Source organism: Phyllostomus hastatus, unplaced genomic scaffold (assembly GCF_019186645.2).
Source record: "Phyllostomus hastatus isolate PE091 unplaced genomic scaffold, TTU_PhHast_1.1 phas_contig_148, whole genome shotgun sequence".
Lineage (NCBI taxonomy): Eukaryota > Metazoa > Chordata > Mammalia > Chiroptera > Phyllostomidae > Phyllostomus > Phyllostomus hastatus.
In genome coordinates, this window is record NW_025333607.1 from 2,636,034 (window position 1) to 2,662,665 (window position 26,632).

Genomic DNA, 26,632 nt, shown 5'->3' on the forward strand with positions numbered 1-26,632 from the left:
CTTCTTTAACACCTCATTAACCCTGAGGCTCCACCCCCAGCTTACAGGTGAGAGGACTAGAATATCGTGGAGTGGGACAGCCAGAAGTTAACCCGGTCTGGACATCGAGGCAGGAAATGGGACAAGACGAGCACACCCTGCAGCACACGCGGTCTCACGTCAAGGGGGAGAGAGTGCCCCGTGAGAACCTGTCTCCACAAACTTGGGCCTGTCCAACTGCACCCCAGGAACTGGGGCCAGGAAGTGCCCCAGGAACTGTTCAGACCCTGACGCAAGGCCCCTGGAAGACCCCAGGGATTTGAGTCCTCACAGGCCCTGACAGAGGGCAGAGCAAACAGGAACACCCTGGAAAGGTGCCCCCCAAACCCTCCTCACTCCCACCAGACTCGGTTCTTACTTCTTCCTCTTCCTCTGGTTCCCAGTCGGTGGCATCTTCTTTACTGTAAGTCTCCCCTTGAAGGCCAGGTCCACACCTGATACATCTTCACATCCCTACTGGCCAGCACCGTGTGGGAAGCACGAGGCCCTAAGCAACTGCTGGTGGATGGAACAGAGGGCAGGGAATGCCAGCTGGACCTCAGAGGGGCCGAGAGCATGCGACGGCCCTGAACATTGGATGGTGCCCACCTCCTCCCTCCTTCCCCTCCTGTTTCCCTTCTCCCAGCCTAAGGGGCTGCACTACTGGGGATTAGGTGACAGCTGACCCCGCCAGGGTGCCAACTGACAATGGCTCTAGGCAGGCAGGCTCCAGGAGGGCTGGACAAGCAACAAGTGATCATTTCTTTCAGAGTATTCCAGAGTAACTCCTTGCGAATACGCTGGATTGAGGCCCTGTTCCCTGGTCTCACCGGGGCTGTGGCATCATCAGAAAGGGGTGGGGTTCTGCGGGTTGGTTTTGCCTGCGTATTCAGCCCCAACAACACGCACCCTACTTACAGTCCCAGGTGGAATGAGGTCGGTATCATTCCAGAACTAGAGCAACTCATTCACTTGCATGTTCATCTTCAGGTGTAATAAAGCAGGTTTATTTTTAAAGGAACTTACAGGCTTTTGAGGCTCTTGGGCACAGCTCTGCATTGTCTCCGAATACTGGCACACACAGGCATTTCCTCCTTTCAGAGTAACTGTACTCTTCAATCGGATTTACAAAAATTCTGGGTGAAAAACAGTGCTGCCTTGGTGGTGGGGGGAGGGGGAAATTCTGGGGGAGACGGCCAGAGGTTTGAACTGTCAGCGCACACCTGACTGATCCCACAGGCAGGAAGGGCCCAGGACGCTAGGTGGCATGAAGGAGCCGCGCCCAGGTTAACTTTTCTGTTGGTGGTTAACCAAGAATTACTTGTGTAAGAAAGTACAGGACAGATTTTTCCCAAAGGTTTGAAGTTCTCTAATCTGTATACTGTATCATGGTGAAGCTGAAAGGTGAGGTTCAATTTAAATGAACTCTGTCTGTATTTTATAACTATTTATTATTTCTGCCTTTTGGAAATTTAAGGCATCTAGGAGCTGTCCCATAGAAGGTTCAATCTGAGTTTGAAATCGAGTCTACTTTAATAAAATTCAGCACCGAGTTGTGACAGAAACAAAGGGCTGTCTTACAGTTTAGACACACGCCTATTTCTCTTTAAAAAACATTTCAGTAAGATTCAGTCATACATGCTAACAGCTTCACTTCAAAAGTATTTTAAGACTGTGTTATTTATTCTATCAAAGAATCAGTCTTTTGTTTTACAATCTCCATGTAAAACAAAAATGAAAATGAACTATGTTTAAGACTTAGAGGGAAATCTCAGTCATGCAATCTGATGTTCTTTTAGGAAAAAAAGAATAACCCTGAGGGATTCTAGAGCCTTCCCCTTCTATAACTTTCCCAAACACGGCCCCTCCCCACCCTATCAATGGTTTTTTGAGCTTGGAAAGACTCAGAATAATAAATTAACATGAAAAGGTAGGAAAGAAGTGCTAGAAGTTCCTACCACTGAGAACTTTTAAAATGGTACTAGTATTCTTTTCAGTATATGGACACAAAAAATAACCAACATCTATTAAGAAAATACTCCTAAAGCCTGGCAGAGTCCAGCCCAGCAAGCTAATGTGACAGAATGATCTGGCTGCCTTGGCTTTTTACCTCCCCACTCCCAGGCCTTTGAAATTTCCTGTAACAAGATCTGACCTGTAAGAATTCTGCAAAGAACTTCTGCCAACTCGCTTCAAAGAATAACAGAAAAAAATTACAGAAATGCAACAATTTAGCTTGCTGATACAAGTTTGATTTTAATCACTTAAAGTAGAACAATGTTTTGATCCCAGGCTAATGACCGTGGACTAATCTTTAGAACAGTGGAGAGGCAGTGCTGCTTTGCATGTGGAGAATCAACAGGTGTTTATGTTGCCTCTCTCTACTTTGGTCTCGGTTGGTGTATTTTACTTTCTGATAGTGCCTATTTCATAAGTACTCATTAAATCAACGCTTGATTTCGCTTTGTTACCCATAAACATTTGCAAATCGAATTCCTCTTGTTTCTACCTTAAACTCTCTATAGAGGTATGTGCAGACCTTGGACACCCTAAATTCATACATTCTAAAATAATCACTCACTGGTACAGAAGTCAATGGCCTTGTGATACACATCAAGTTAATTTCAACACCATCTGCACCATTTGTTTTTGTTGGTTTTGCTTGTTTTTGTTGTTGTTGGGGCTTTATTTTGTTTTTTTGCATTAATCTTTGTGCTGTGTTCAGATTTCAGTGTTCATTCTTTGGTAATGCTTATAGCTAGCAGAGCTAGATGTTTATTGTGCTAAAGGAAACTGCCAGATATTAGTATCAACTCCTCATCTATGGGGACAGGAAAGAAGCCTCCTTAATAATGTGGCCACCAGGACAGGAGTGGTGTCCTCTATAAATTAGTCTTTAGGTGAATTAGTAACTGAGTAATTCCAAGTCCCTGGTGAGGTTATGCTAGCCTGCTGAAGAAACAGTGGCACGAGAGCAGAGCACAGAAGATTCCAAGCTCAAGAGTATGGGGAACATGGTTTTGGGCACCACCGTATGTACGTCCCCAGCTCCCAGTGCAGTGCTGACAAAGGTAAGTGCTCAATGCGTGTTAGCTACTGTAGTAGAGTAGGCACCTCACAAGTACTTCCTGAATGTGAAGTGGGTTATAACCGAGAGACTGGGTGGGGAAGAGAGCGGCAAGGCCTGAGTAATGGGTCAGGTGCTGTTGCCTGGAATACCCTCCTCCCGTGCTAGACAAAGCCCCAACTGCATGACTGAGAACACCCAGCAGGACTAACGTTGTATGAGCTCATTTTTACAATATATAGACAATATGATCGTGCGATGCATTGTACAAGGCCAGTGTCATATCAGCCATTCTGTATTTTAGTTTTTGTTGCAGTCATGCCAGCTACCAGCTCCTTACTTCCAGCAAGTGGATATCGCCATCAATTTCCAGCATGTCGATATTGCTAAGCTCTTTAAATCTGTGTTTGTACTCCAGGCAGTGAACACCATTTACCGCGACCTTGAATTCTTTAACATCACAATAAATGATCATCTGAAAGGAAAGGACACACACATTAGTTCTTCCCCTTGTTTAAAAATTTTTATTGTATACTAAGAATGTAAAGTAAGTAAAATAAATAATTTGCCTTGCTCTATACACAAAGAGAATTCTTACAGCCTGCTGCTGCTGACTTCCCTTCTGTGACTGCTAAACCCTCATCTCACTGAAGAGTTCTGGAGATGGCACCTTCTGCCTTGTCCCACCCGGGAAAGGGACTATTCCAGCGCCTGGCGGGCCTACCTTTCATACACATTCCCTCACCTGTAGCCTTCTCTTGCTCCTTGCTCCCCGTCAATGTTTCAGACCTCTAATGAAGTAGAAAAACTGCTGCTATTTTTTTCTTAATTTTATTTATTTTCCCATCACCTCACCCTCCTGCCCACTGGCAATCATCAACTTGGTCTCTATAAGTCCTTTGGGTTTAGTTTATTCATTAGTTTTATTATATTCCACGTATAACTGAAATCATATACCACTTGTCTTTTTCTGTCTGAGATGTTTCACTTAGGCCCAATATCCTCTAGGTCCGTTCATTCAGTTGCAAACGGCAAGATTTTGTTCTCTATTGCTGAATAATACTCCGTTGTATATACTACCTATTGAAGGACACTAGGTTGCTTCCATATCTTGGCTATTACTAGTCACGCTGCAATGAATGTAGTGTGAATATAATTTTTTGAATTAGTGACTTTGCTGGAAGTCTGGATTGTATAGCAGCTCTATTTTTAATTTTTTGAGGAATCTACATACTGCTACCCATAACGGCTGCACCAATTTAAAATGTGACTAACAGTGAAGAGGGTTCCCTTGTTGTTTGTTGATTTATTGATGATAGCCATTCTGACAGGTCCCGTTCAGAGCCGTTCAGGATGGAACGGCTCTCAGCAGGAAGGCCAGGTGTGTCTGCTAACACCCTGTTGTGCTTGCTTGTTCCCTTTGGAGGCGAAAGGCTCCAGGCAATGTAGCTGGTGCAGAGCTCCTGCAGGTGGCCAAAGCACAGCTTTACTGAAGTGGAGGGAGCACAAACAAGGGGGTTCACCAGCTCCTCTAGCCAGGAGAGTTCCCACAGCTCCTTGATGGTTCTTGCAGTTTTCTAGCCTCTCTGATTGGTTTCTTTTTCTCGTTTGCTGGTCAGAAGCTATTCAATCAGCCCTCAATTGTCTCTCAGGAGTAACCACTCTTGTATATTTGTGTTTGCTCAGGGAAGGGGGTAGGTTCAGCATTGTCCTGTGCTGCCGCCATCTTGGACCTCCGAAAACTGCTGATACTCGACCCTCATTAACAGAGGAGGGGATTCTAACTCAAAGGCTGGGAACCAAGGGACTAAGTATCCTGACTTTTCTGCCTCACATTCTAGGATCTTTGACAACAAGAAATTTCAGCAGTTTAGGGCAATTGCTGGAAATGCACCACTGCTTGGTGGCCCAGATTCCCACCCAATCTCGGCACATCCTGGCCTCCATCTATTTCTCAAAACCTCTTCACAGCTCAACAGTCTATGAATCCATGGAGTAATTAACATTCTGGCAGAGGTTCGGTTCAGATTCATCACTGATGTTAGCCCTTCAGAGTCCTTTGCCTAAAACTCAAAACAGTAAAAGCACGGAAGGAACCACTACCTTTTAGATCACTTTTACACCTAAACCTCACGTTTGTGATATCACATCCCAGTGCCAGCCTGGCCCCTGCTCTGCCAGGTGTTTCCTTCCTTCACTGAAGAGGCCCGTCCGGTGAGCCTGCACAGCAGCCCGTGTGGCCCCTGCCTGCACCCGGGCTGTGGAAAACCAGAGAGGGGCAGCAGCACTGTTGCCCACCTGCCCTCCCCCACAGGCCAGGCTGATGTACAGAATCTTCATCTGCAAAGAAGCAAATTGAGTGTGTTTCTTCTGACGGGACTAGTATAAACAGCTGATGGGGAATCCCACAAATACTAGAGCTGACAGAGATGAAGGCTCTGAGGGCACAGACAATTGGGAAAAAAATATCCGTAACAATGGTGGAAATCTCAGTTTCAACCGGGAGGAAGGAACCTTTGGTAAGGTACAGTTTACAACATTTCAGGAGACCAAAGACCACAGCCTCGTGCTCTCAGAAGGGAACCCAAGCTGGTCTTGGATGTAGTGGGAAAGAGTCAGGTGTGTCAGAGCAAGAGCAGAGCCAATGCGTGGCCAACAAATGCACGAGGAACGGCACACGCCTGGGTGAACGTGCTGTCACAACTCAGAAGAAGCAAAGTATGTAACCTGGAAGAATACGTGGAACAACAGAATCCCTCACAACGATCTGATGCTACAGGACAGCTCCTGAGAACATGAAACTGGTAAGAAGAGCTCACAGGTGGAATTACAAAGTAAAGGTATTTTGGTAAGTAAATCTGAAATCAAAGTAATGGCATAATGGAAAGATTTGAGGATTTTGATGAAAATACATTAAAAAGGCAAAAATTTAAAGCAACTGGAAAAAATCTATCACTACAGAAAATTGACAAAAACGATCCAACACGAGGACAACTGTGTCTGAAGTAGAACACTAACCAAAGGACAAGATGATTATTTAAAAGAATTTATTATCACTGTCCTTTTACATTTTATTACAGTAATCCAAAACTTGGGGGCTCAATAGGTCAAAAAACAAGTTATGTCACTAGTTTCCTACCACCAACCACAAGGATTTACTTCCTTCTGCGGCATTCACCCCTCTCTCTCTCCTGCCAAGTAGACAAATCCTACGCCACCCTTCTCTCCTCCAGTGACTCATTCAAATCATCCCCTAAATCTGGAAAACCCAACCTGACCTTCAACCTTCCACATCCTCCTCAATTCCAAACCTATATCCTCAACTTCTATGATTAGCTCACACCTGTTTTTCCACATACAATGCACTAGATTACAACTAAGGAATACATATTAATGTCAAATTGCCATCTTCTACTCAGCCTTGATGTTTATGCTTTTAAAAATTAGTTTTGATGATTCCTCAATAACTCAAATGGTCCAGAGCCTAAGACTTTTTAAGATATAAAAACCGCCTAAATCAATGACCCTAAAATGCCATGTGAGGCAGTGAGTCACCTAAGTAATGGGTGAATCTAGCCAATGACTCAGCATCTACACGTTCAACATTCCAGAAACATTTTGGGCAAGTTGTGCTTTCATAATATTCACATACTTGGGTACTCGAGACTATCTGCCTGCAAGTTCCAATGGCCTGAAGTAGCTTTTCTTGAATGCACACGAACAGGACTAAGTCCTTGGCCGAAAGGACTGCCACCCACGGCTGTGCGTAACCAGCATGGACGGCAGCAGTGCAGGTGGCGTTAGGGTTCCTATGTCCTCGTGCTCACTGGCTTTCAAACATATTACTCCAGTTGAGATGAGGCTCCTGTTACAATTCCTATTAAACAACAGGTTTTGTCTATAACAACAAATATCAAATAATTCAGGCAAATACTGTGGTCCTCTACTGGCTCTGCCATTTGCACAATATGATAAAGGGGGCATTCAAAATACAATCTCAAAATAAGCAAACAAAACACAAACACACACACACAAATCTCCACAGGAGGACTCGATTTGCATGGACCATTTATCATACCCTTGCTCCCAGGATGATTTTTCCTATCCCATTTTCAAAAAATATAATCTTACCTCAAAGTACATCCCAGTACTAAAGGGAAAACAGGTAATATTTCTCTCTTCCTCTCCCCAGGAGTCCTGAAGAAAAGAATTTCTTACAAAAGCTTTAATATTCAGGCGTGGGTTCAAGTGGAGAGCGATATCCTTTGATTTTCCTGATATTAGATCAACATTGAAGCTTTTAAGAGAAAAAGAAAAACATTCAAATAGTAAAGAGTGCACTTTCTGAAATTTTGACAATCAGAACTGAGCTCTGATTACACCTACAGAAAATGTAAGTAACGCACATGCACAGAGGAACACAGGGAAACGAAACTTTAAATTCCAACTTACCACTTCATAAATAGAAGTATGTCATTTGCAAAATAAAAATTTTAAGAAACTGAAATCAATGTTGAAGGTACAAGTCTGGCTGGGGGGAAACTGAAAGGTTAGAAGAATAAACCAAGTGACCTCTTCAGGCTGCATGAGTGTGAGGGCCTTTCAAGAAGGGATTCTCTTCTGAGGTTTACATGTGTTCTGCCCTTGGAAGTGACTTCTTTCTAGGAAATACCTCTACTCTCAAGCTTTCAGAAGTCTGAACATCTCTCAAGATGCTTTTTAAAGCAGAAATGTTATAAGTCCCATGACAAGAGGGGCCCTAACAACAGTTAGGAGAACTCACAGGGCTGCCCTGAAGTTCTACAAGGCAAGAAGGGACCTCGTGGGCAAAAACGCCAGCCTTTGCTTGGGCACATAAAGCCTGGGTCAGAACATTAGAATTTCATCCTGGTTCTGCCACCAACTAGTTGTTAGCAGTCTGACTTCCTTTCGCGCTAATACTCTCCCCTTTCAGATAAGGATTGTGGCGCTAGCCCTACTGTATCTCACAAGACTGTTGTGGGGTGTAGGCAAGAAGAGAAACACACAGAATTCATACTGTTACTGTGAACTCGGTGACACCAACCTTTTGGCTTTTGCATTCACTTCTCCTTTAATGACGACAGTCCGCCCAGGGCCCATGGAGGAGTTCAACCTCGCCACGAATGGCAGAGTCTGAAAAGAAAGGAAAGTTGGTCCTCGGAAGCCTGCAGAATGGGATCTTGTGGGAAAGCTGTCCAAACACTGGGGAATGTTTAAAGGCCGTGACTCTGAACCCCATGAAGGGACTGCTTGTGTCTGCCTTGGTCCGAGATGGGTCCCCATCAGTAAAAACCGTGCCTGGCTCATAGCAGTGAAATGAGTGGAGGTGGAGTGGGACCTCACACCCTTCACGTGAGTGAAACTCTGAAAAGATCTGTGCTTGCGGGCTGAAGCACTGCTCCTGTTCCGCCTGAAGGGAAGGAGTTAGGAAAAAACACATTCATGGCTCCTAGACAAAGCCTGGACGACTGATAATTAATTGTTCAGGGACAGCAAGAAAATGGGAGGTGGTGCTGTGAGCTTCTACTGAGGGTAGAGGTAAAATTTACCAGCAAATTAAACTTGTCATATAGAATTAAGATAATTTTGGGCTCCGCAAACCTTTGACAAAGAGTTGATAGGTAGTATTTTGGCGCAAGTCAAAGTGTGATTGGCAGTCGAATCCCTGCTCTTGGTGCAGACAGTTCTGGGTACGATTTTACCAGTGTCTCCTCTATTACTAGGCTGCGGGGAAACAGTTCTGCAGTAAGGCACGGAAGGAATGAAGCTGTCTTCCAACATTTAAACTATTCACTTCCTGGGCCAGTTTATAAAATGTTCCACATATTATAATGTAGGCAAAAATACTTACAAATTGTGACATGCCAGCATTTTGTACCTGTTAGAAGAGAAAGACAAAATGAGGGCATCTGAAAGGGAAGAGCTGTATATATACTGGGTCAGTATAGCCAGTAAGTCCAGTGAGTAGCCAGCTGGACTTACTGGCTATACTGACCCAGGCCACAGCCTGGGGAGACTCGCCTGCTCTGCCCTGGGGGTGACCTGGGCACCAGAGCTCCATGATGGCACGGTGGAGAGTTGCTGAGGGCTACTCAGGCTGCAAGTGCAGCCCGAGCCCTGTCTCTTCCACTGAAACTCTAATAATGTTTCAGAGGAGCTTCAAACACATTTTACTTGCTCTTTCCAGGGTGCTTTCCAAATGCTGAGATTATACTCTTAAGAGGTGCAAATGTGCTGCACTCAGTAAGACCGCACCTGTTCCTTTAACAGAGGCAAAAACTCAATGTTTTCACTGAACTTTTTCCTGAAGGGGAGAAGAGACATGTGGAGGCTCCCTCCCTAACGCACTGACAGTGTTCAGCACCTTGCATCAGTGCTATTCCACCTCAGAAGAGCTCTTTCTGCACTGACTGGTAGGTGGCGGTCAGATACACTGCAGCTTAAGTATCAGAAAAACCTACGGTGCCTGGCAGCACCAAAGTGGCCTCAGTTTTCAAATGATTACTTCCAGCCTATTACTATTAAAAACAATTTTTCATACCAAGAACGCAATTATAAAAAACTCAGCCTGCCTGCCACCTGATTGACATGGCAACTAAATGAATATTTTTAAACTGGTGGTTCATAAGAAGACTAAATATTTACATTTTCTGGACGTATCTCTGTCAGTTCCAGAGTTGGTGCTGGGCTACTTCTTAAATCCTGAAGAAAGGATAAGATTAATTTTAATATCCATCAGAATTCCCAATACAACCTGCTTCAAATATCAAAAAGAATAAATGGTACTAAACATAAAAATATGCTTGAAAATTATGATCCAAAATAGCACTTAACATATTTCATTAAAGAGACTAGGAACTAATGTCAAGAAGAATGTGAGCAAGTAGGCACAGCTGTTGAGAGTGCAAACTCTTTTAATCTTTCTGGAGGGCAAGTCAGCGGTTATCAATCGTAACTTAAAATGCAGTTACCCCCGGCTCACATTCCACCTCTAGGTACGCCTATGTCAAGGACGTAACCCCCACCTAGCTAAAAAGGTTTGGTTTTTTTTTGTTCTTACTGTTTGGGATTCTTTTAAGTATATTTTACTGATTACACTATTACAATTGTCCCATTTTTTCTCCCCTTTATCCGCCCCCCACTCTGCACACCCTTGCCACCAGATCTCCTTCCCCACCCCCCGTTAGTACATGTCCATGGGTCATACATGTAAGTTCTTAGGCCTCTTCATTTCCTACACCATTCTTACCTTCTCCCTGTCTATTTTGCACCTGCCATTTATGTTTCTTATTCCCTGTACCTTCTCCCCCGTTCCGCCCCTCCCCTTCCCGCTGATAACCCTCCATGTGATCTCCATTTCAATTCTGTTCCTGTTCTACTAGTTTGCTTAGTTTGTTTTTGTTTTTTGTTTGTTTTAGGTTCAGTTGTTGACAGTTGTGAGTTCGTTGTCATTGTACTGTTCATATTTTTTATCATCTTCTTTTCCTTAGATAAGTCCCTTTAACATTTCATATAATAAGGGTTTGGTGATGATGAACTCCCTTAACTTGACCTTCTCTAGGAAGCACTTTATTTTGCCCTTCCATTCTTCTGATAGTTTTGCTGGAGAGAGCAATCTTGGATGTAGGTCCTTGCCTTTCATGACCTTTCATGACATACTTCTTTCCAGCCCCTTCTTGCCTGTAAGGTTTCTTTTGAGAAATCAGTTGAAGAGTCTAATGGGAACTCCTTTGTAGATAACTGTCTCCTTTTCTCTTGCTGCTTTTGAGATTCTCTCCTTCTCTTTAATCTTGGGTAATTTAATTATGATGTGCCTTGGTGTGTTCCTCCTTGGGTCCAATTTCTTTGGGACTCTCTGAGCTTCCTAGACTTCCTAGAAGTCTATTTCCTTTACTAGAGTAGGGAAGTTCTTTTTCATTATTTTTTCAAGTAAGTTTTCCCTTTCTTGCTCTTCTTCTTCTCCTTCTGACACCTCTACGATTTGAATGTGGGACCATTTAAAGTTGTCCCAGAGGTTCCTAAGCCTCTCTTATTTTTTAATTCTTGTTTCTTTATTCTGTTCCTGTTGAATGTTTATTCCTTCCTTCTGCTCCAAATCATTGGTTTGAGTCCCAGTTTCCCTCCTTTCATTGTTGGTTCCCTGTATATTTTTCTCAATTTCACCTTCCATAGCCTTCCCTTCTTCCTCTATTCTGTGTCCATATTTAGTCATTTCTGTGAGCATCCTGATTACCGGTGTTTTGAACTTTGCATTGGATAGGTTGTCTATCTCTTCATTGCTTAGTTCTCTTTCTGGACTTTTAATCTGTTCTTTCATTTGGGCCATGTTTCTTTGTCTCAGCACACCTGTTACATAGTAAGAGGCAGAGCCTTAGGTATCCGCCAGGGCAGGGCAACCCACTTTGCTGCGCTGTGGTGCTGTATGTGGGGAAGGGTCATAGAGGGCACAATGCCACTTGCTCGGCTCTCGCCCCACTTCCAGTCACTTCCCCTGCTACCCACAAGCAAATTGAGCCCTTCTGGTGCTGATTCCTGGGTGGGTGGGCTTGTGTACATTCTAGGAACCAGGACCCCATGGGTCGCTCCAACAAACTCCCCTGTGAGGCTGGGAGTTTCTCCCACCACCACAACCTCCCCGCCCAGTTTTACAGCAGGAGGTTGTGAGGCTTTAGTTTCCCACACTGGAACCCTGGGTTGCACTGTCTGCCTCACTCCCCAATTGTTCCTACCAGCTTATTAGCACATGAACATAGGTCCACCCAGTCTACCAGCTGCCACCTCACCTGCCCAGTCTGCTGCCTTGCCACATGTCCTCTCTGTCCTGGCTGCCCTCTCTGCCCTGCTACCAGTCTGGATGAATGTTTCTTCCTTAACTGCTCGGTTGTTGGACTTCCATACAGTTTGATCTTCTGGCAGTTCTGGTTGTTTTTTTGTTCTTTAATTTGTTGTTGTCCTTCTTTTTGTTGTGCAAGGAAGCAAAGTGCATCTACCTACACCTCCATCTTGGCCAGAAGTCTGTTTGGATTTTTTTGCTAGAACCATATTAGACTTGAGATTCTACAGACAATACAGCCCTGGTCGATAAATAGCACCAGGCGGTCCAGATGCTATGTACTGATATAGGAGGATGCTGAACTTGCCACCTCCCATAAGCAAACTCAAATATATACGTACATGGAAAGCAGTGACTCCTATGAGACAACTGGGGACAGAACGAACAGCTTCTGAACAGAGAAGAGAAAGGGACAGCGAATAGAAAGGCTGGGAGACAGCGGTGCCCTCCAGGAGCTGCAGGGACTCTGTTCTAGAGGAGCCCATGAGTCCATTGTTTATGTCCCCTCCATAGTGGTAGGGCGACAGCTGTATTGGGATGCTTTGGCCGACCTGTGGGAGCACTACGGCAAATTCCCATCTACTGAGGCCGCAAGCCTTAACCCCGAACAAAAGGAGCAAGCAGGCACGGCAGGGTGCCACACATATACCTGGCCTTTCTGCTGAGAACCATTCCAACCCAGCCAGTCAGGTGCAGATAAGCAACTAATTGGCACAAACCAGCTTCTAAAACTACCTGGCACACAAAGGCCACAGAGAGGTCACTGCTATACAAGACCACGTTCTGTACAACTAACAAGAGTCTGTGGAGAGAGGCATCTGAGGAACCATGGGAACTCTCCAGGACTATGTGAAATCTCCAAGGTGAGAGGTGCCCCAAAGTGCCACTGTGTCCCTGTCCACCTCCACAGGATGGACAGGGGCTCTATCCAGATGCTCCACCTGCAAGATCACTGCAGCTCTTTCCTAGACACGTCACCTGAGCCCCATCTGCCCTGAACAAAGGGGGCGAGCAGGACCAAAGGGCATGACAACGCTCACCCGGCCTCACTGCCTGGAGCCACTCCCGCTCCAAAGATCAGTGCCCTGACACACAAGACAGCCACCCAGCTCTGACCTGCCCATCCACCCGGCACACACAGCCTGCACATGGAGGCCGCATCTACATGAGGCCACTCCTTCAAGACTGGAAGAGAGAGGTATTTTGTCTAATTCATATAAACCCATGTAGAAAGTCAAACAAAAAGAAAAGACAGAAGAATATCTCTCAAATGAAGGAACAAGAAAATCCTCCAGAAAAACACCCTAAGGATATTTTCAAAGAAACAGTCATAAGAATTATCCCCAATCTTGAGAGTGGAATAGAGGGACTGAGGGAGAACTTCAACAAGTTCTAAATAGTTTCTAAATAGTCTGAACAAGTTCTAAATAGTCTCAACAAGTATTATAGTTTCTAAATGAGTTAGAAACTATAATAAAGAACCAAGCATAGCTGAGAAGTACAATAAGTAAAATATATTAAAAAAAAACACATTAGAAGGAACCAACAGTAGATCAGCTAATGGAGAGGAATGGATCAGCAACCTGGAAGACAGACAAGTGGAAATCAATCAATCAGGACAACAAAAAGAAAAAATTAAAAAAAAAAATAAGCATGGTTTAAGGAACTTCTGGGATAACATCAATTGTTCAAATATTTGCATTGTAGGGGGGCTTCCAGAAGGAGATGAAAGAGTGGAAGGAAGAGAGAGTTTATTTAGAGAAACAATGACTAAAAACTTGACTCACCCAGGTAAGGAAACAGACATCCAGGTCCAGGAAGCACAGAGAATCACAAACATGACGAACCCAAAGAAACCCACATCAGGACAGGTTATAGTTAAAATGGCAAAAGTCAAAGATAATGACACAATCTTGAAGGAAACAAGGGGTAAACAATGAGTTCCATGTAAAGGAAACCCCGTAAGAGCTGATGCTAAGACCCAATTTCTCAGCAGCAACTTTACAGACCAGAAGGGAGTGGCCGGACATCCTTAAAGCGCTGAAAGAGAGGCACCTACGGCCTTTCCCCAGTGAGGTTAACATTCAGAGCTGAAGGAGTAAAAAGAGTTTCCAGAACAAGCAAACACTAAAGAACTTCATCCCCATTAAATCAGCTTTACAAGAAATGTTCAAGTGTCTCCTTTAAGCAAAAAAAGAAATGCCATAACCAGAAATGAGAAAGGAAAAAAATCTCACAGATAAAGCCAATTATTTAATAAACACAGTGAATTAGACATTTAAGGAGCTACTATGAAGGCCAAAAGAAAAAAGTATCAAACTCAACTCAAACTACAATTACTAGGAGATACACAACATAGAAAGATCTAAAACATGACATCAATAACATAAAGTGTGGGGCAGAGAGTAACAAGGTAGTCCTTACAGAATATATTAGAACGTAAATGCCTATCAGATTAAAGTAGACTGCTGTAGGTATAGAATGACATACATAAACCTCATGGTAAACAAAAATGAAAACCTACTTAAGACATAAAAGAATTAAGAGAAAAGACCCAAACAAAACACTAGAGAAAAACAGCAAACCACATAAGAGGAGACTAAAAAGGAAAAAAAAATAACAGAGGATAACTATAGAAACAACCACGAAACAATGAACAAAAGGGCAAAAAGTAATTATCAATAATTACTTGACATGTAAATGGACTAAATGCTCCATTCAGAAGTCAAAGGGTGGCTGAACAGATTTAAAAACATGACCCATCTATACACCACTTACAAGAGACTCATTTCAGATTGAAAGACACACACAGGCTGAAAGTGAAGGGATGGAAAAAGATATTCCATGCAAAAAAACAAACAATCCAACCAAAAAATGAGTAGAAAACCTGAATAGATATTTCTCCAAAGAGGACATACGGAGGACCAGACATGTGAAGAGATGCTCTATCTACATCACTAATCCTCAGGGAACTGCAAATTAAAACCACAATGAGATACCACCTCACATCTGTCAGAATGACTATCATCAGTAAATCCACAAATTCAAGTGCTGTCGAGGATGTGGAGAAAAGGGAACCCTGGTGTACGGTTGGTGGGATTGTAAATTTGTCAGCCACCATGGAAAATAGCATGTAGAGTCTTCAAAAATTAAACATAAAGCTACCACATGCCCCAGCAATTCCAGTTCTGGGTATTTATCTGAGGAAACCCGAAACACTAGTTCAAAAAGTTATATCCACCCCAAATGTTCATTGAAGCATTAATTACAACAGCCATGATAAGGAAGCAACCTAGGTGTCTGTGGATAGATGAATGGATGAAGAAAAAACAGTACATATATATGACACAGTATTATTCAGACATAAAAAAAAAATCTCACCATTTGTGACAATATGGATGGATCTAGAGGGCATTATGCTGAGTGAAGTAAGTCAGACAAAGACAAATATTGTACAATTTCACTTACATGTGGAATCTAAAAATAAAACAAATGAATAAAGAATACACAACAGAAACAGACCCATAGAGAGAGCAAGCCAAAGGGGAGGTGGGTAGGGGGATGGGAATAAAAAATAAAATAATTTTTACAAGTGGTAAAGAAAGCAAGATTGGGTTATAGAACTGAAAACTATTTTTAAAAATAGGCCTCACAGAGCGGCAGGTCAATTTCCCAAATGACATTCACACAAAGTAAGTTCACAGAAAAAAACAGAATCCTAGTAGTCTGAAAGATTTACTTTATGAAAGAGATATTTACTTTATCTTAAGAGATATTAAGTAAAGATACTTACTCCCATGTCATCAGAAATCATCGAAGAAGGCCCCACCCTATGGAAGGAGGGAAGGGCACTCACCGAGCTGAAGCTGAAACCAACTGAGTGAATATTCACTGTGCCGTAAATGCCCAGAGTGTCTATTTTCTCTGGGCTAATCCTGTGGGCATAGAGCAGTGTATGTTTTCCATTTACAGCCACCTAGATGGACACAGAAAACAGCCCCCCAGAAAAGAGGTAATAAATTAATTTCATTAATTTACCCCAACTGGAATCTGTCTACTTGGGTGTCATCTTATCCCTTTTCCCACAGGGCTCCACTTTATGTGTCTGACCAGACGGGGACTGAAAGCATCACGAACCAACGGCATTTATTTTCTTTTGACTTCCTCACCTCCAGACCAATCGTGCATGCATGCACACGTGTGCATACGCATGCTTGCATCTGGACAGAAATAGGAGACATCCTGGGGTTCAGAGGCTCCCGACACCCTGATGGACTCTGAGCCCAGGAGAGATCTGCTCTGCAAGCTTGCTGCTCCCCAAGGGACCACCATGTGGGCAGGCGCTCAGCCTGTATTTGCTGCACTTGCTGAGTGAATGAACGTGGACAAATTCCCCAACTTCTCTGAGATTGCTGTTTGGGGGCAGGAAAACGCTGTCACTCAAAGGACTGCTGTTGCGAGGAGACGAGGCCACTGCTTAGTCCCAGTGTGGCCTGACACAGAGCAGGTGTCCAGCACACGCAGCTCCTTTCCCTCCCTCCCAAACACCAGGTGCTGTGTTGCAGAATGTCGGGAAAACAGGCAGAACACAGCAGGGTCTTTACGCTACAGGAGCTCAAATGCCAGGGGCAGGCAAAATAAACACAGGAAAAAACCAAAGCACAACAGTACAGGAAAAAATACTCAAAAGGCCAGAGAAGGAAGGGGTGATGAAGTTCAGGGGGTTGAGGGGCAATGTTCTGGTGGGAGCGGCATCCTGGAGGCCAGGAAGGACCTGCACCAGGCAAGGGAGCATCTTCTCTCGAAGAGCAAGCAGGGGAAGAGCCACTGGGGCCCAATTCTACACCACACACACACACACACACACACACACCCCAGGTGTGAAATGCATGTGGAAAACTACACACAGGATTTTGGAGATCTCTGGGTCTAAAATGCCATGATCCCAAAGAGCCCTCTTGTGACAGGACCTAGCCTCACACTGGACTCTGATTTCTCACTCAGGTTCCCCACCTCTCCGTTAGTCCAGGTCCCCCAAACTTTGGGTCATGGTCGTTCTGATTTACTACCTCATATTAGCATGGTGCTGTGCCAATTCAGAACCGAGCTCGGCCCTGCTAGGAGAAATAGCACCCACCTCACCTGCAGGGACCTGCCTGGCCCCTATGTTAGAGAAAAACTATAAAGCCAAACTCTCTGGAAGAAACGTGAGGAAGAGTTCTCACTGCCGTGAACAAGCTTCCTGTGCACAGATTCCCATCAATGAGGATTCAACTTTCAGTCTCCAAAGCCTACCTGGAATTTGTCTTTCAGCACCATAATCACAATTTCAAAAGACTTTTCTTTTGTGAAAGGCATGTCGTAGGTGATCTCTTCCCTCCCCCACTTTTCGTTTTTCAGAGTATTGCACACGATGCAGTTGGACCTTTTGAAACGTGGATTGAAGTGGAAGACCACGTCAGCTCGGGGTTTCACACTGCTGCCGCTCTGGAAGTCCACCTGGAATCTGTGAGAGGAAAGAAACACGGCCGCCTGAAGGCTCGGAGAGGGAGGCTGCAGGGAGGGCCCAAAAGCACGAAAACCCAGGCTGAGTAACGTATGGCTGACCCTCTGCTCTTTCACCCTTGTAGCCTGAATACCCTTCCTTGGCCTCCTCCTTAAGAACAGGCCCCTGAGCTGTAGCTGGGGCCCCATCTGGGCAGAAGGAGCCTCCATTCTCCAGCCTCCCTTGCAGGCAGGCATGCTCATGGGGTAAAGCTCTGCTGAGGTGGAAGGCAAGTGTTTAGGGAAATGGCTGGGAGCTGCTGTAAGTGAGGTGGCTTCTGTCTTCTGTCCACCCCCTGCCCCTGCCCCACCCCCAAACAGCCCACCCAGCTGCCGTTACCGTGCCAAGAATCAAGGGAAAGAGGATCTCACCCTGGCACAGCAGAGCAGACAGCCAGAAGCCACCTGCTTCTCTAAGACTTGATGGAGTTGCCTTAAAATGCCTGCACTGTCTCCTTTAGACTTGACTTTCATATCTCGTTTAAACCACTATTGTGTGGGCAGCGGCCATGCTGACCTGAGCCCAACCGTAACAGTATGGCCTTGTCCACAGTTAGTAGCCAAGGACGCATACCACCCCAAAACAGACCTTAAGAGGTGCTGTGCAAGCCCTGGCCAGGTGGCTCAGCTGGTTGTAGCATCATCTCACACACCAAAAGGTTGTGGGTTCGATCCCCAGTCAGGACATATACATAGGCTGCATGTTCAATCGCAGGTTGAGGCATGTATGGGAGCCAACAGATCAATGTTTCTCTCTCACATCGATGTCTGCCTGCCTGTCTGTATCTTCCTCCCTCCCTTCCTCTCTCTCTAAAATCAATAAACATATCCTCAGGTGAGAGAGAGAAATGCTGTGGGAGTGTGACCCTGTAACTGGATTTTGTCCCTGTCATCTGATCACAGTTCCCCTCATTAATACACGACGCCTGTCCAGAAAAAGTCCAGCCATTGTTAATATAATGAGAATAGTTTGCACAACATCACTGTAACCTGGCAGCCAGGGAGAGTGGGCCGGAATGAACTGGTGTGAACAGTGACAACTTCACTGTACTAGTCAGCGGGGGCAGTGGACACTGTAGAGTGAGCATATGTGCTGTGTGTCCATCGCATTCAACATGACTGAGCAAGTACAGCAATGAATCTGCATCAAACTTTGCATTAAGCTTGAACATTGCTCCATAGAAACTATTTGGATGATCCAGAAGGCCGCAGCTGTGGGCAACTAGTGATTGGCAACTTCATCACGACAACATGCCTGCTCATGCATCACATCTCGTGCAGAGTTTTTTGGCAAAACATCAAATCACCCAGGTGACTCAGTCCCCTACAGCCCAGATTTTGCACCCTGCGACTTCTGGCTTTTCCCGAAAATAAAATCACCTTTGAAAGGGAATAGATTTAACATCGTTGATGAGATTCAGGAAAATACGACGGGGCAGCTGATGGTGACTGGGAGAATTGTGTGAGGCCGCAAAAGAGGCCTACTTTGAAGGGGACTGAGGTATCATTGTCCTATGTACAAAGTTTCTTGCATCTTCTTCAATAAATGTCTCTGTTTTTCATATTTACATGGCTGGATACCTTCTGGACAGGCCTTTGTAGACCCAATTCTTTATAATGAGGTCAGACTTATAGCAATAAAATAAAAACCCAAATAACATTTACTTCAGTCACTCATTCCAATCTCAGCACCTGGGCCACGAAGCTGACAAAAGCAAAATCAGGCTTCAAATACCAAAATGTCCCTCCCACACTAGTTTTTGTTATTGTCCCACAGCCACAGAGAGACAGTTTATTCACGGTCTTTTTCGCCTAACACAACAATTTTACCTGTCTGAATCACCAGGAACATGCCCACGTATTACAACCAAAGTTCCAGGCTCCAACTGCTCAGAAATGGTCCCAACATAGGGGATTACCTAGGAAAAATAAATTTAACAAATGTACTTTTACATAAAATTGAGACTATTGTTTTTAAGCACTGCATTTTTATCACAGAAACCTGCTCAACCCAGCACCTTCCAAGGTGTCCTCACTATTCACACAGCTACACAATACCTACAAACTGAGTTATGTGGGAAGACACAAGATAAATACTGTTCATGATATTTTGTATTTGGCTAGGGATTTTGTGAAATAAAACTTCCACTTAACAGAATTATCCTGATAATAGAAAAAACAATTCATGGCAACATCACCTCTCCCCACCCAAGTGTTCCTCACAACAGCAGGATCAAGACTCTGCACAGCCCCATGCCGGCACCGAGCCAGCACCGACGGGGGGAGGACGCTCACCGCCTGGGGAGGCCCCGGCCACACTGGGCTTCCTGACCGCAACCCACACCACACTGCATCTGAGGGGTGAGCTCTGGGTGCCTGTGGGCCTCTCATAGCACAGCGTCCACTGACCCTCGCCTGGTCCATCTGCGGGTTTGGGCTCCAGGGCTCCAACTGGCATCACCACACAGCACTCGGGTTTCAACCTGTCCCCTCAACAGCTGGAACCCAGCCTTTCCACCTGGAGCCTGACACACTCAGACCTTATCACTCCCCTTCCCCTCAGGTGACCGCACTGGCTGGGGACCCGTGCTATGCGGCTGCATCTCCTGCCTCACAACCTCCCCTCTTCCACTTGGGAGCACCTGGCCAGACACCAGCATGCCGCATGCCGGGCTCTCCCAAATATGTCATACATGCTGCAATTTATCCGAGGCAGTGCTGGTTGTCAAGACATAAATAAAACACAGGGGCCTGTTGTCAATGGGTGGCTCTCGGCTCAAGGACACTCCTTGTGGATCCTGTCTCAGTTTCCCTGGGCCCCCTGAGTGAGCCCCTCTGAGAGCCAGCAAAGCACACTGCGCGCTTTCTGTGGTCCACACCTCTGTGCCGCAGGGGGCAGCACCTTCACATCCCCAGGACAAGGTCCGGAGATGATCAGCCATTGCATGGTGAATGAATGAGCTCTTGCCACCTGGAAATGGCTGTGGCCAGCCTCTGGCAAGCAGATGAGCTGCGACGAAGCGGCCGCTGCACAGCAAGTGTTGCTGCCTTCAGCAACAAGAATCCCCCAGACCAGTCACCATCTGGAGTCGTAACTGCTGAGGGCTGGCTGGGTGGCATGAACAGAGCCCACGCCACCAGGAATCTCTCTCTGCTCAACAGATGCACAGAGTGTGGCTGCAGACACACAGCGGAGTGGTCAGGTTTTGTGTGCAGACAATGCGAAGGAGTCACGCCTCCACGCTGATCTTTTGGACCACAGCCAATGCCAAGATTAGGTAGCAGCATCTTCAACAGGGTAAATCAATCTTCATAAAATGAGAATAATTTTCGTAACTTCAACTTTAATGTATGTTCTAATTACATGTATGCAGAGTATTCAACAACACAAAAATATTTGTGATACAAGTATCAGTAAGAAAGTAGCCTACAAAACTATACACATTGTAATCTTAAATATTATCTTAAGTTATAATAAACATTAAAAAGAAAACACTGTAAAGAAATAAACCAGAAATAATTTCTATAATACACATTTACATTTTTATAACCACAGGTGTTTTTACCATGTATTTAATTTTAGGGCTGCAAAGAGCCTTTTGAGACCATCACTGCTAATAAGTTGTTCACAATTGTTAATAAATTGTTCCAGTCTGAGAAACAGCTGTGTTGAAAACTCTGGCCATTTTCTGTTTTAGTTGTCTGGGTTAATGCTTTCTGCTTGGTAAAGTGCCCTAAATCACATCAGTAAGACTCAGCTTTCTGGGACCATGAGAGTGCGTCAAAATGCCCTGCGGCCCACTCACTTAACTCACAGGTGTCTGCTCCTGTGTGCCTGTGGGCGTCGAAAGGGAAAAAGAAACTGTTTTCTAGGCAAATGCAAGCTTTGATACTTTCGGTTTCACAAGGAATTACTTGTGTAAAAAAATTAAGAGAGATATGATCACACTAGAGACAATACCATAAGCTTAAGCCCTAGTTAGGTTTGGTGTTCTCTGTCAAAACTTCCCAGCTTGTACAATTTCCTAATTGATTAGCTTATAATACTGAAGTTATCTGTGGCCTCTTTTTTCCCCTGGGCTTTCAAACACTAGCTACACATGGTAGGAGAGCTGACACGCAATACAGGGACTCAGTGTGGTGAGTGTTTAACAGTGAGGGAAATTTAAAGACATCCCAGTGTTATTTTTGCCATTCAGGTCAGTCTCTTTACCTACCCTTTTCTACTTGTGAGAACTGACTACAAAACAGAGAAACTTAAAGGGCCAAAAAGTGTTTACTTTGTAAACTTGTTACCATGAAGTAACCACGGAACAGAGTGAGGTCCTCTGGGAGCCTGTAGCACACTTCCTGCTCTAAAGCAGCGTGGCTTCGGGCCCCCTTCATCAGCTTAGGGTGCTAACCCCAGAAATCACAGGAATCATTAAGATATACAGTGTCCAGATATGCAGGGATTTTTAACCTAGAAAATGATTTTCCAAACACCATTACAATCAGGCATCTTTGTGCATGAGGGCCAGCACTGACCAGAGTGACCGGATGGCCCATGCCTCCTGGCTCCAGTCAAGGTTACACTTCAGTCATCCTTGGCAGGCAGCCTATCTTTTTTTAAAATCTCTGCAGAAAGTCAGTCTATAGCTTTGAGATGCTTTTAACTCTAAGACACACAAAATCAATTTAAGTATCTCTGACTTCAAATTCGGGAAATCTTTTTTAAATCTAGTACTACTGAAGGCTATGTCCTCCAAAGCTGAGTTTGCTTAACATGGTGGTCACACCTTATTCTTGCACACTGACATTAAAACTTAGGAGGAAAAGAGTTACAGTTACAAAATAAGTAACAAAAAAACTGAACCCACTTACACTAAGACTGGTTTAGGACCCTCACCCTCCCTATTGCCTAAGAGTCTCTTGGCAGAGTGGGGAGTGTTTACAAAAAAAGCAGCAACTCTACCTCAGACCTAAATTCAGGATTCAGTTCCAGATACATGGAAACTGCATCCCTACTTAAAAATTCATCACTTCTCGGGGGTACACTGAAACTTTGAGCAATCACCGTCATTCAGGGATTCTTGGACCAGCCTCAGGCTGGGACAAGACCCTTAATTTTTTTCATTTTCATCTCACCACTAGGTTCTGACATTTCCCTGCTCAAGGGACAAGCAGCATTTGAAAGGCAGAGGGGTTAAAAACTGAGACATTAACTTCTCATAAACAGGTCTAATGGAAAAAGAAAATTTAAAGCATGTAGAGTAAGAAGTCCATTTTCTTTTTAAAATGATGTCTTATGGTTATCTGCACCCTCCTGCCACCACCGCTGGCATGCCCTCCACTGTCCTCGTTCCCACCACTGTGGGGCAATGGGATCCAGCCCCCAACTGGGCAGCTTCAAGGGCTGCATCGGTTGTCACAGTCCCTGAGGGACTGTGACCTGTTCACTGAGTTTTATGCTTGACCCCCTCCCCCAGCAACAGATCATTACTATCCAACTGGATTTGCTGTCAATCCTGCCAAAGTAAAAAGTGACTTCGGAGAAACCAGTTACCGGGTTAGTGATGACATTCTGCAGGTTGTTTAAGGACAACATCCTTCTTTTCTGCTGTGCTGCTGACGGGGGGTCTCTCTGCTGTGTACGATCTCAGACTTTAAGCAAGTTTCATTGAAAGGCTTCCCAGATCGAAACTCAGGCAGCTGCCCTGTGTGAAATCAAAACAGAGGGAAAGAAAATGTGTCACTTTTCTTCACATCATTACTACTCTTAAATTTAAATGATTATAAATTATTTTACTGACATTTACCAAATAGCAAGATGCTATTGCAATCAAAGATGTGACCCCAATTCTTACGTACTATGCTTATAAACTAGTGTTGTATTATTAATGCAGGAAATGTTGGTTTAAAATGACATCACTGGAAAGTTTCTAACATGAAATTTATTATTAAAATACTATAATAAAATAGTAGCAAATACTCCTGTACAAACTTTCTCATCAGTAAAATGAGAATAACAGCACTCACCTCACAGGTCTGTTCTGAGAATTAAATGAATTAATAAAACATGACAGAGCAAGTGCTTTGTAAGTTTTAGCTATTATGATTAACAGAAAAGGTTGATCCTTCTCCTCCTCCGAATTTAAACAAGTCAGAGGGGAAAAAATCCTGCCTCGAATATTAAATATAAGAGTTTTTCCTGTGGCAAAAAGAAATAAAAGATGTGTGTGGTGAGGGAGCATCAACCACAGTTTTAAAGACAACCTTCTAGTTGTAAATAAGCCACGGGAGGTAACAGCAAAGGGAACACAATCAATAACACCGCAATAACCAATGGACAGACCTACCGCAGTGATCTCTTCGTAAGGTAAAAAGGTGAGGAGTCTCTGTGCCGCACACCTGAAACTAACCTGATGCCGTAGCTCAAATATAATGTTAAAAAAAGGATGCGTGGGGACGGTTCACAGTGCCAGGGAAGACGATGACCTAACAGCTAGAAGAAAAACGAAACTCCAGCTCGCCAGCTGACTTCCGCCCGCGGCGCCCACGCCGCATGGAGCATGCGCAGACGCAGCCGGCACTCGGTCCCGGGTGAGAAAACTGCAATCCTCCTGGTTTAGCGCAGGCCTGTCTTTACCCACACGTAGGAGACAGACTAGGACGCAGAGAAGCCAGGGCCACTCCGTGCCCAGCCCCGAGGCTTCTGGAGCCCGTCGCTCCCCGAGTGTCAGCAACGCCGGCCGCCGGGGCAGGGAGCCAGTGTTACCTTTCTAGGAGCATCGGCGCCTTTCGGAAAACCTGCGTTTCCTAAAGTTTGACAGGCAGTCCAGCGACTCGGCTTCTCACAGGGCGCGTTCAGAGCGAACCCGGGGACCCGCGGGGTCTGTCACTAAACTTAAGACCCTGTCATTTAAGCGGCGGGGGAGTAAGCCACCCCAGATCGCCGGCCTGCGACAGGAGCCCCGCACCACACCGGGCGGGCTGACGGGAGATGGGCCCAGCCATCAACTCCGACCTAGGACAGTGACTGCCGCAGCCCCTCGGCAGCCGGCGCGCCCACCGCCGCGGCTCCCTGGCGCCCCCGACTCACCCGGGCAGGCGTCCCAGGCGCTCACGCAAAGGGTTTTATCTGCCGCGGCGCTCCGTCCAGCTGCGGCTCGGCGCCCGCGCGCGGCTACGGGACGCGAGAGCGGTCAGTCCGCTGACCGTGTCCGACTTCGCGCTAGGGACGTCGCGGTTGGCCACTAGTCCGCGTCCGCCTCCCGGCTGCCGCCACCCAGCCCCGCCTCCCGCACAGCCTCTGGGCTGCAACTGACTCGGTGCCGGACGGCTGGAACGAGGGAAGACTGTTTTAAAAAATCCCGGGCCAGAGCTGGCCGCCTCTGCCCAGTCGTCGGGCTGGGGCGAGGGGAGGGAAATGTGGGGAGAAAAGGACAAGTCTTCGGCTCCCAGTCCAGCGTGTCCCATCCGCTACGTGTCGCCGGCCTCCAGTCTCGAAGGGAGGGCTCTTAGGGCCGGGGTGCACACCACCCAGGCCCCGCTGGACTCCAGGCTCGTCTCTGGCCTTCCCTGGGCGCGCAGGTCACCGGTGTTTCTCGGGGGTCGCTTCCTCGTCTCCCTGGGATCGGAGTCCAAGTTCTGCGGTCAAGGGAAACCCGACTGGAGGTGCCCCCTTGTGCCACTTCTCTGGGCGTCAGTGAAATGGGAGGTCGGGGGCTGGCTCCAGTGTCCTGGATTGTGCCCAGCCCTGAGCCCGTCCACATCGTCTCATTGAATGGCAGGTGTTTGCTAAACTGTGCACGTCTGCGGGAGACGCACGGAGCATGAGTGGACCACATGACTGCGAGCCTGACCGGCCTGCTGCTGGGAAGGCTTCAGAGACACACGGTCATGTGGGCCGTCGTGGTGGCTGGGCTCGCAGCTCATTTTCTGTTCCTGCCTGTCGCTACTATTTTTTTCCACGTTTGCTGAGACAGACACGTTTCGGTGTCACTGCTACAGCCTTCTCTGCTCTGTAGCTTTTGTTTTCATTGTTTTAAAATTTAAATTGGCGGATTCATTACACATCCCACACCAGTGAACTCAGGTGTGATTCATTTACTTTTCTCTTTCCCTTCCATTCTCTTTACAAGTTTGGATTCACTACCAGGATCCAACTTAAATTGCTGTGTTAGCCCTTGACACACACTGCCTTGGACGTGGACTCGTCTTTCCGTGGGTCGTGTTCTGTCTGTCCGACTCCATTGCAAATTGAGAAGACCACTTTAGTCTAGTATGAGGAATAGTGCCTAGTGGGGATTCCTAGGCACTGGAAGTATTAGGTTACTGAGCCATTGAATCTCTTCGCAACTTTGCCTGGGTTTAGCACCTCTCCTTTACAAACTAGGTTGAAACAAATACACATCGATGTTCTATTTCTTTGGTAGATAGGACTTAGGTGCAAATGGATCTGAGTGAAAGAGCCAGAAATCCAGTATAGGTGAAGTAATTCCTGATTAAAAGATGCACAAATCCCAAGAACTTATTCTTTTAAAAATAACCCCCTTATGGGGTCCCTGTTTTGTTTAATGAGCTCAGTATGTTTTTTATATAACTTAAAATCAATACATACATACTGAATATCCGCCACAACAAGGCCCAGTGATCAGGATTGTGAGTATACAACAGGCTTTGTGGATACCTTCCAGCACTCCTCAGAACATCATGCAATTTAAAATTCATCAATCATATTTCTAGGATTTTCTATTTACTATTTGCAGACCACAGTCGACAGCAGACAACGAAACCACAAGTAAGGGGGGAAGACTGTACTTGCCTCACGGATGCTTCCAGATGCAGAGAAGAGACGTAAATATTTGGAAGTCCCACGTCACTTCCTCGGATTATTGCGAGCACCTCCTAATTGGTCTCCCTGCTTTTGCCCTTGCCCCCCTACAATCTGTTCTCAACCAGCAGCCAGAGAGACATGATAACAAAGCATAATCCATACAATGTTACTCCTCTGCTAAAACCTTCCCTTAGCTTTTGCTCATCCTTCAAGTAAAGATCTAAGTTCTTGCAAGCACTTGCTGGTCTGCCCCTGTCCCCCGCCCCCAACGCTCAGACTTCATTTCCTACTGCATTCCTCCTCCCTCATTCTGAGACAACCACACTGGCCT

At 45.5% G+C, this 26,632-nt stretch overlaps 1 protein-coding gene across 5 annotated transcripts; it reads right to left on the reverse strand.

Moving 5' to 3' along the window:
- Positions 1–1,680: 1,680 nt before the first annotated feature.
- On the reverse strand, positions 1,681–24,779 carry LGALS8 (galectin 8). Of its 5 annotated transcripts, none has more exons than XM_045860742.1 (10): positions 24,565–24,779; positions 23,029–23,174; positions 19,314–19,402; positions 17,235–17,445; positions 15,733–15,915; positions 9,752–9,808; positions 8,958–8,984; positions 8,151–8,239; positions 7,217–7,382; positions 1,681–3,560 (listed from the first exon to the last, which is right to left on the reverse strand). In XM_045860742.1, exons 2-10 carry the CDS (start codon positions 23,068–23,070, stop codon positions 3,411–3,413), a joined length of 1,014 nt encoding a protein of 337 aa, XP_045716698.1. In that variant the 5' UTR covers positions 23,071–23,174; positions 24,565–24,779; the 3' UTR covers positions 1,681–3,410. The 5 variants fall into 5 exon arrangements, with proteins under 5 accessions (XP_045716698.1, XP_045716675.1, XP_045716707.1 ...); XM_045860719.1 differs by having other exon boundaries at positions 23,029–23,179; positions 24,565–24,777; XM_045860751.1 differs by having other exon boundaries at positions 15,796–15,915; positions 23,029–23,179; positions 24,565–24,774.
- Between the last annotated feature and the right edge of the window lie 1,853 nt (positions 24,780–26,632).

Coding starts and splice junctions, on each gene's coding strand:
- LGALS8 (XM_045860742.1), bottom strand. CDS start 23,070: ATGTTGTCCTTAAACAACCTGCAGAATGTCATCACTAACCCG. Junction 15,916..17,234: donor TGCTGAAAGACAAATTCCAG/GTAGGCTTTGGA, acceptor GTGTCCATCTAG/GTGGCTGTAAATGGAAAACA. Junction 8,240..8,957: donor ATGCTGGCATGTCACAATTT/GTAAGTATTTTT, acceptor CTTTCTTTTCAG/ACTCTGCCATTCGTGGCGAG.